At 32.9% G+C, this 10,687-nt stretch overlaps 1 protein-coding gene across 1 annotated transcript; it reads right to left on the reverse strand.

Moving 5' to 3' along the window:
• Positions 1-8,725: 8,725 nt before the first annotated feature.
• Positions 8,726-9,667, reverse strand: LOC101959224 (putative olfactory receptor 2B3). The gene has a single exon (XM_005342553.3). It carries the CDS (start codon positions 9,665-9,667, stop codon positions 8,726-8,728), a length of 942 nt encoding a protein of 313 aa, XP_005342610.1.
• Between the last annotated feature and the right edge of the window lie 1,020 nt (positions 9,668-10,687).

Consider the following 10,687-nt stretch of genomic DNA (forward strand, 5'->3'; position numbering starts at 1 on the left):
TTTCTGCTCTGATCTTTATTTTTCATTTGAATAATTTTACATTTGGTTTGTTCTTTTATACGTACTTGAGGTGTATCATTAGGGTGTTTATTTGAAATATTTCTATTTTCTGTTGTTTTCATTTATTATTATAATTTTCCCTCTTAGTACTACTTTTGTTGTAGTACACAAATTTTTATGTTTTCATTTCAAGAATTTTTTTTCATTTTTACTCTCTTCAATGCTCCATTGGTTATTTAGGAGTATGTTGTTGAATTTTGATTTAATTGAATTTTCACCGTTGTACTTGACTATTTCTAGTTTTATTCCATTTAGCCCTTGGAAAATATATGACAGAATTTCAATTTTTAAAATACTTTTTAAGACCAGCATATAATTTAACCTGGAGGTTTTTTTCTATTTGCTGATGAGAAGTATATGTATACTGCTGTATTGGATGGGATATTCTGTAACTGTTTTTCAGGTCAAAGTCATTTAAAATATGGTTTAGTTCTGATGTATCTTTACTAATTCTCTGTATGAATGGCTTGGTTATTGAGGAAAGTGGGGTATTTATTTAAACAATTATTATGGTATTGAAATCTGACTCTCTCTTTAGATGTAATAATATCATACTTTTGATAATCGTCTCTTCTTGCTGAATTGATTCTTTTAATATATAATGACTTTCTTCATATTTTTTTTATAATTTTTGATTTAATTTTTCTTCTATTTGATATGATTGAAGCTGTTATTGCTTGTTTTTGATTTGTGCAGAATATCTTTCTTCAAACCTTCCTTTTTAGTCTGTGGTGTGTATCTTATTTAGTGAAGTAAAGTGAATTTCTTTTAGGGGATATATAATTGGAACTTTCTTTTTTAATCCCTTGACCAACTTTTTTTTTGACTGGAGAATTTAATCCATTCATATTCAAAATTATTATCAATATGATGTGAACTTACTCTGTCATTTTGTTGCTTTCTGACATTTTTACATATTTTTTCTTCCTTTCCACCTCTGGAAAATTTCCTCCATTTTTCCTTACCTGGGAAGTGTTTTATTTCACTTCATTTCTGAAGAATAGTATTGTGGGACATAGTATTCTTAGTTTTCAGGGTTTTTTTATCCTTCAGGACTTTGAAGATGTAATCATGTTGTCTTATGGCCTACACAATTTCTGCCAAGAAATCTGCCTTTATTCTAACCAGGATTTCTTTATATGTGACTTGACACAATTTTCTTCCTGTTTTTTTTTTTCTCTTTGGCTGGTACTTTTGAAAGTCTGACTATAATGTTCCTTTAAAAATGTCTTCTAGGGTTGAGTTTAGTTGATGTCCTTTGAGCTTTTTGATTCCTGATGTCCATATCCCTTTGAAAATGTGGGATTTTTTTCGCTATTAGTTCAATTAAAGGTGGTTTTGATTCACTTTTTCCTTTTTTTCTTATTCTACAACTCATATAATATAAATATTTTTTCACTAATAGTGTTCTATATATCTTCTTGACTTTCTTCATACCTTTTATTTTTCTTTATTTTTAAAAAAAGTATTACTTTTTCTTCCTTTGTTTTAGTAGGCTTTCTAAAATACCTGTCCTCAAGTTAGTAAATTCTTTCTTCTGCTGGATCTAGTTTGTTGAAGAAGCTCTCAATTACATTCTTTATTTCACTGATAGAAATTTTCATTTCCAAGTTTTCTGATTGATTTTTTTCAATGATTTCTCTCACATTGTTAATTATTGATGACATTTGTATCATGCATTGTTTCTTCTCATTTTATTGTATTGTCTGTATTCTCCTGTTTTTTGTGTTTCCTTAAGATCATTGCTTTAAATTCTTTGCTGGAATTCCATAGATTTGCTTTAAATTGGGATGTATTTCTGAAGAATTGTGTTCCATTGGAAGTGCCATGCTTCCTTGCTTTTTCATGTTTCTTGGGCCCCTACTTGATGTCTGTGTATCTTGTGTAACAGGTGCTTCTTCCTATTTTATTTAGTAGCTTTCATAGGAAAAATAGTTTTTCATTTATGTGTGATATAGGTTGTCAGTTGAATTGGGGCTTCGGTTGTGCTCTATGTAAGCTCAGAAGTATAAACTTCAGCTGTAATCAATTTCAGAAATGTCTTTGAGCCCCTCAACAGTCTAGGCTACAGCAGTTCTCAAAGATAGTGGAGCAAATTTGCAATGGATTTGGGTTTCCTGTAGTGTGTGTCATCAGGCTTCACTGAGTCTAGTTTTGATGGGGTTGGATCTTGTGATAGTGGCGACTGTAGTTCCAGGGATGTAGGATGCAGAGAGAACCATCCAGTCACTGGGGGTGTGCAACACTGGCAGCATTAGTGCTGGAGTCATGCAACATGAAAGAGACTTTCCTAAAGACCTTGGGATGGCACAGGCTATCCCTGGACTTGAGGTACTGAAAGCTGCAGGTTTATAGCCACAGGGAATGGAAATGATCTTTTCCAGGTACTGCAGTATTAGCATGGGCGATACCGGTATCTCTGGCACCAGAAATTGTTATCCCAGGACTTTGGATTCAAAGGAGATGTTGAGCACAGGTGACACCAAGGATTTTGGCACCATTATCTATAGACTCAAAACCATGGGCTCTGAAGGGCACCATTCCTAGGCCCATATGGTAAGTGTGGGTCCTTCTGGGGCCAGTGATCCTGGAGCTCTAGGACATGAATGATGCTGCCCCAAGGTCTGGTGGAAAAATTGCTGCTGGTGGTCTCAGTTTCAGTCTGGAGCTGCAGAACATGAATGGGACCATTCCCACTCCCACAGGGCAATTGTGGACAGTACTGTTATTTCTAAACTCAATAGCCTTAGTCTCATATCTTCAGAATGCATAATGGCCTGTCTTATGCTATGAGGTATACATAGGCCTTAGTCTCCTTACAGCATCAGAGGTTTGCTACAGGACTCTAATGCAGGATAGAGTCTAAGACTGACTGTTGTAGCACATTGTGTTGTGGGGCTTGTGGCACCTGTTGGAGCCCAAGGAGAGCTTAATCTTTAGGTGAAAGCATTGGTTAGGCCACAGAAAGCTTCCCAAGCTGGATTTAAGTGAGTACTATGGAATTCTACTGCAGTTAGAATTACAGGTTTGCTGCAATAATGGGTTACTGATACCTTCCAACTTACCTTTCAACTAGCAATATGGAGTCCCCCTCCCCACCCTGCAGCACACCATTTCCTGGATATCCAGGGTCAAAATAAGTGTTCTTCATCTTTCTCTCTGATACCTTTCATACTCTCTTATGGTGTTTAGGATTCCCTCACTTCCTTGCTGATTTTCAGATTTTTTCTCTCAATCCCTCTCCTGGAAATGTAATTTTTACTTTGTTGCCCTGTTTCTTCTCTGTTCAGCCACATCTTCAATCTAGCCCTCACTTGTGGTTTTGTTTTTATTGTGTGCATTTTAAGATTTTCTTCCATATTGCAAGGAGGCTTACAAAAATATATTATAATAATCTATTACAAATAGATGGTGACTTATCTCAGAGAATAAAATTCAATAATTTGACTGTTTTTCTCCCACATTCTGAATTTTTGATGTTATAATTTCCATATTTGTATACTGTTATCTCTTAAGAATTGTAGTTATAATATTTTTTGAGAGTTTTTTTCTTTCATTCTTCATCTTACAGCTAAAACTGTAACTTTCTTATTTCTGATTGCACACTTAGGAGAGCAGACACATTTTAGGTGTCTCAGATTAATGTGGTATATGATAATAATGTAGATATGGACAATATAAAATAGTTTAAAATGCTGATGATTATTCACATGTTAGACTCAAATTGCTTTATATTTGTTATTTAAATTACTTCTATATGCCTCACAAATTTACAGATATTTACAAAAATTTGTTTTGAAAGTAGGTCTTGGGAAATTGTTGTGGTCAACTTGAGGATTGGAATAGATGTTTCTAAAATTGGTTGCCAAATGTTTAATTACATTAGACTTTTAGTTATTTCACTCTCAATAACTCTTCATTTCAAAATAAATCCAATGTTAATTCATAATTTTAAGATGGTGTCTAGTAGGAATCAAATAAATATCAATGGAAATTTTTCAAGAAAAATATGAAACTTAGAATAAAATTTTGCTTAGATCCTATTATTTACCTTAGCACAAATTAATTAATTTATTTCCAGTACTTTTATACACATATGTCGGTGCACACAAAATTTGGTTCACTCTCTAAGTATAAATTTTTTGACTTTTACCTCACTTAATGGTGAAATTTATTATTTTTAAATTTAAATATTTTTAAATAATGTTATTTAAAAATTAATTTCTAAGAGAAATTACCAATTAAAAATTTTGTAAAACAATCACAGTGGCTTAAAGCAACTAAGACTCATTTTTTTTGTTTAGGTCTCATTTACATTTAATGTCATTTGAAAATCTATTCCATGTTACTCCCCATTAGAGATACAAGTTGGTGGAGTGGACAGTGTCAAATATTTTCTAGATTTTTGTGATAAAGGGAAGTAAAAATTGCAAAACACCCATTGACACTGAAAATTCCTAGGATTTTTACAATTAATGTACCTCATACCTATTGACCAAAGTTATATAAAGTTATACATTTGTTGAATGGCAGAGAAAATTATAGTCTTATCATATGCCTAGAAGGAATGAAAAAATACTATATGTGAAGATTCTTAGAGACTAACACAGTCTTCCATTTTAGTTGTAAAGATTTATTTTATTCTTCTTCCTACAAACAAATTATACCTGCTCCTTTCTAAAGAGAAACAAGCATTTCCATCCAGTTAGTTTACAAGCTTAACTCAAAGTATAGGACCTCTTAGTGCTCTCTAGTCTCTTCATTAGATCTGTACTTGCATTCTCTTGGCTCAGTGATCTGTAAATTTAAAAAGGCAGTTACCTGCCCTATGCATACTCAAAATTTAACAGATGGAATTGAATGAAGGTGACCAGTATTAATACTTCCATTCAGATAGAGGAAATTTAGAGAAGATCATAATTCATAGGTCCCAAGAAACGCTGAGAACTATTGAGCAGTTATTGTGAGAAATTCCAACACTGAGTTCATAAATGTTCTCAACTTCCACTTACTGAAAAATAGCTCCTTCATTCTTTGTTTTTCATAATTCTTTAATTCTACATTTCGGACATACTATTTCCATTATCCTCAATAGCTATATTTGAAGAAGACAATGTAAGTTTTCTCAACATGTTTTCTACTTAAGAAAATAGGGAGTCCAAAGGTTATTTTATATCTCAAATAGAAGGTTTTTGAAAAGTGCAGATTCATAATTTATTTGTTATATTACTCTTTCAACAATTTTGCTTCTTATCTATTTGATCTCAGTTGATTCAATGTTCCAATGGCCAAGTTCTCATTCTTATCAAGATACAATTCTCTATATATGTTCTTTTCTATTTCCTTGAACCTATCAGTCTTTCACTTTTTTCTTTACCTTGACTCTCTTGTCTCTGAATTACTTATTTCAACTGAAAGGATATATCGGGTGCTTTTGTAATTCACAGAGAATGTTTAATAACAGGTGTATGATATATATTCTTGAATCAATTCTTACTACCATGGATTTTTATATATGTGTGTATGCATATATACATGAATATATATAATTATACACATATATAGGGAGAGAGAGAGAGAGAGAGAGAGAGAGAGAGAGAAAGAGAGAGAGAGAGAGAGATATTTATGTGTGTAGGTATATGCACACACATAAATGGGCACTTGATCCTGAGCTATATCTAAGCCACTGTTGTTTTTCATTTTGAGACAAGTTCTTGCTACATTGTCCAAACTGTCCTCAAACTTGAAATACCCCTGCATCGGCTTTGTGAATAGCTGTAGTTACAGGGTTATGCCATAATACCTGGGTTAGGGGTTATATTTTAATTACCGTTTGTTGCTCAAAGAATGTCCACAATTTTATGTGTTATATGAAATTGAGAAAATATTTATTTTTCTTTTTTTCACTCCTCTAGCATCTGAAAATCTAGACTCCAATAAGTCAATTTATTTCAACTTGAATACATGGACTTTTTTCTAAGCTTTTCTTTTTTTAAGTGCTGTAAAATGTATCAAAAAATAACAAATACAAGTGTTTTTCAACCTCTTTGTCTTGAGTCATTACAATTGGGTTCATTATTTAACATATAAGCTATTAAAGATGATAGTGTATCAAGCATTTTACCCTGTCACTATGGTTTCATTTTTTTTAATATTGATTTCCTCACTGTCTGACCCCTGATCCTTTGCAGTGCCTCCTAATTTATTTTTGTTCTTGACATGCAAACCCTACTACTAGGACCAGTTTCTATAATCAGTTAGTGTAAGTATAAGCTATATTATAATTGACTAATAAAAACCTCTGAATTTTCAGTGACTGTGAGTAATAGGTATTTATTTCTCATTCATGCTACTTGTCTATCAAGGGCTGGAGTTCAACTCCATATTGTTTTCAAACTATTTCAGGAAGATTGAGAACTCTACCTTGAACATCATTTTGATGGTAGAGGAAAGAGAAGATGGCATCATCAAAAAGTGGCTCACATCATTTTTTTCATACCTTTTATTGATAAAGCAAATTAAATAGCTGGGTTGCTTTCAAATAAGGCAGGTAAGTACAATTCTACCATCTCCCTAGAAGGGGAGAGAAAATAAAATATTTATGAACTCCTATAATTTATTCTATGTATAAAACTATATTATTTTCAAAGTACTCAAGGAGATAAAAAATAGGATGCTAATAATATTTCTGCTTCTAAAATTGGCAATTGTTTCAAAGATGATAGATCCCAGAGTTTACAAAAGGTCATGAAGGAAGCATTCCCATTTACTTCATGTAATGATTCTAAGAATGTTAAAGGGTACAAATTTTTTTGTAGTGTGAATTGGCAATACATGTTAACTCTAAGAAACATAATTTAAATCAGTAATACGAGTTCTAAAATTACAAGCTGACATCCCAACCCATATCCATAAGTTGAATTTCTTTTTAATATTATTTATAATGCCAAACATAAGAAGTGAAAAATATTCAACAATATAAAAATGGTTAAATACATTTTATATAACTGTGGTAAAATTTAATTTGTAGAAATTTTAATTGTTTTGAAGAATATAAAAAATTCCCAGGATTCTCACGAATGTACAAACAAACAACAACAAAACCCCCCAAAACAACTTATAAACTCCATTGACAGGGAGTTGGGGAGCGTGAATAAAGACCCAGGTAAAGGAAGATGGTACTAGAAATGTGAATATACAAAATTAGGGAGAGATGGTGGGTTCAGAATAGGAAAGATTGATATGGCTCATGGTTTCAAATTTGTATATATAAACAAAAGGTAAATTCATTTATTAAAATAATGATCCAAAGATGAGTTTTTTGTGGAAATGGAGAAGATGTGTTTAGCTTTGAGATGTGTTAAGTTTGAAATGTTTTCCATATATTTGACAAGAAACAGCAATGGTTATTTTAGGTTTGGAAATTTTAAAAAGACACTTGTGTAACAGTTAAAAACATTTTTATAATTTTGTATTTCTTAATGCTTTGTGAGAAAATCACTGTTTAAAAATGTATATGCTTACAGACTTCTTTTTACACTTATTTGAAATTTTATCTTTCCTATACAATACCTTTCCTCACTATGTGTGAGCTATGTCTGTTTCTTTGCTTTTCTACTCCTGATGGTACCCTCTGTGCTTTGGTTATACTGCTTTGCTTACTGAATAAAATCCAATCTTTTTGGTTAACATGTCTATGTCTTATTTTTGAATTCTATGTTTTTAACCATTGTAATTTCTGAAATGCTTTGTCTTGCAATCCTTTCTCTGTTGCATAAAATTCTGCCTCACCTATGTTCTTAACTATTTAAGTGTTCAGTTTCAGGATGACTTCCCTCAAGAAACATTTGAGGAGAGCATTTCTTCAGTGTTTGCTTTTTATGTGGTCGTATACTACATCATGAACAATAAATGTTTATTGAATGACTATCCATAATGAATTAATTCAGATCACCATGAGGAAAAAACATTGTCATTTACAAATCTATGTGTAAGTAACTTTATAATTTAGAAGAGATTTCACATGTCTAAGTGAGAGCACAAATGGGGAATTTGACAGAAGTAGAAAAAGGAGAAATATTATCCATGGGGATTAAGAGGATGGATTGAAAATAGAACTCCAAATAAAATGCAACTAAAATTTCAGACTAAATATGCATCATTTGAAGCCACTTAGACTAGAGTTGAACTAAAGGTTCAGGACAGTTTTGGAAGGGTACATACATATTTGGATTTTATAAAGAGATTGAGGATGTAAAGTCATAGAGAACTTAGGTTCTGAATTTAAAAATTTTTGGTTTGTATTGCCTGGTTATTTAATCACAGAGATGTGGAAATTGCATTAAGGAATAAACAAAGATTGTTCTAGAACAAATAATATGCAGGTGAATGGTAAAATATCCAACTCTCCTGACTACTCAACATTCATAGGAAGAAATTAGACTGATTTGGCTTACAGAAAGACAGTGCCCTTGGGGGACTTCTAGAAGGCAAAGAAGTTTTTAATTTAGTTATCATATATTGTTTTCTTAGCAAAGAAAGACTTTTCTTTGGTAGAATTCAGTGAAACCATGAAATCCTGAAAATAGGAAACATCATTTGAAACACTTACTGTCTTCAAAGACAAGAGAAAACTTAGAAGATTCTCATCACCTTGAAGTACCTTTTATTTCTTAATAAGACAGATTCTTGATATCACCCTCTTGAATGCCTCCTTCATATCTTTATTTCTAAGGCTGTAGATGAGGGGGTTCAACATGGGGGTGATGATCCCATAGAAGAGAGAAACCATCTTTCCCCAGTCCTTTGAGGTGGATGAAGGTGGTTGTAGATACATATAGATGGCTGTTCCATAAAAGAGGGACACCACAACCATGTGGGACCCACATGTTCCAAAAGCTTTCCGCCTGCCTTCTGCAGACTTTATTTTCAACACTGCTTGAGCTATGAAGCCATAGGAGATGAGTATCAATGTCACTGGAATTAGCAGAATTAATACACTGAAGAAAAAGAGCTCAGCCTCTATAGGCTTTGTGTCAGCACATGACAACTTGAGAAGGGCAGGAACCTCACAGAAGAAGTGGTCCACTTCCCGATGACCACAGCGTGGCATGTTCAGTGTCAGGGAAGACTGCAACACTGAGTTGCTGAATCCAGTGAGCCACGAGAAGGTGGCCATCCTTAAGCACACCCAGCGGTTCATGATGACTACATAGTGGAGTGGTCTGCAGATTGCCACAAATCTGTCAAAGGACATAACAGCCAGGAGGAGACATTCTGTGGCCCCCAGGGCCAGGAAGATGATAAGCTGGGCCACACAGCCACTGTAGCTGATGGTATTTTTGTTGAGAAAAATATTTGCTAACATATGAGGGACTGTGGTTGTGGTATAACAGAGATCTAAGATGGAGAGATTAGCGAGAAAGAAATACATGGGTGTGTGAAGTTTGGGATCCAGAAAGCACACAACCATGATGGACACATTGCCAAAGATTGTGAATGTGTATGATATTAGCAAAACCACCAAGAGAGGCATTTGTAGCCAGGGACTATCTGAGAAGCCAAGTAGTATAAACCCTTTTGAGAAACTGTCATTTGCCCAATTCATGATGACTCACTTATGGTTTTGTTCCTAAAAAATATAAGAATAAAGAAGTAAATACATATTATTGATTACTCATTGGGTCTGAATTGTTATAACAATTGACTTCATGCCAAATATAATCTATAATTAATTAATGAAGCATTGTGAAGAATATAGGTATTTTAAAACTAAAAATTATGGTTCTTCTGTTTTTAGTAGTTGTGTTTGACTTTCCCCTACCCCCAACTGCACCGTGTGGCTGGGGACTGAATCCAGAACCTCAAGGCCTCATACATTCTAAGTATACAGTTTTCCACTGGATTGCATTGAATTATTTTTAAAGTAAATTATTACATTTAAGTGGCATAAAGAACATAATAATATGTGTATATGAAACTGGGTACTTAGTACATTTTAAATCCTGTCTTCTTACTTCATAACCTACCTTAATACAACATTATAGTAATACATGCTACTTTGAATCCAAGTCAAAAAATTTTGAGTAACTTAGAAATTATGAGTCCTATCTAAATGTATAATTGATATAAAGAAATTCTGCTTGCTTTACTAAGATCTTTATGTGATTTTTCTTTTGAGTTGTATTTTTCTTCTGTGCATGTCTATTCCCATAAAGAACAATCATGGGACTCTTTGATTTATTGTAAAATTTTGTAGGCTACTTATGATACATTGTAATGATCATGGGTATCCTCTCTATTCACAAATACCCTTGATGATGATAGTAAAGCTGATAATATAATAATTATTTGATTGATATGTGACTGACACTGCTTAGTATCTAAAATACAAACCTTCTAATTCTCACCAAAACTCTGAAAAATATTTATGATTTACATTTTATTGCTATTGTGACTCAGGGAGATAAGTAATGTGAATAAACATATTGTAAGGCGAAGACTTAAACCTAAGATTAAACTACACTTTTCTTTTTGTGTAATAGTTCCCATCAAATATAAAAAGAACACAATAAGAATATACAAAGATGACTTACACCATTTGAACTTAACAAGCATTAAAAAAAAG

The sequence above is a fragment of the Ictidomys tridecemlineatus genome, chromosome 8 (genome assembly GCF_052094955.1).
Source record: "Ictidomys tridecemlineatus isolate mIctTri1 chromosome 8, mIctTri1.hap1, whole genome shotgun sequence".
Classification (NCBI taxonomy): Eukaryota; Metazoa; Chordata; class Mammalia; order Rodentia; family Sciuridae; genus Ictidomys; species Ictidomys tridecemlineatus.

Coding starts and splice junctions, on each gene's coding strand:
- LOC101959224 (XM_005342553.3), bottom strand. CDS start 9,667: ATGAATTGGGCAAATGACAGTTTCTCAAAAGGGTTTATACTACTTGGC.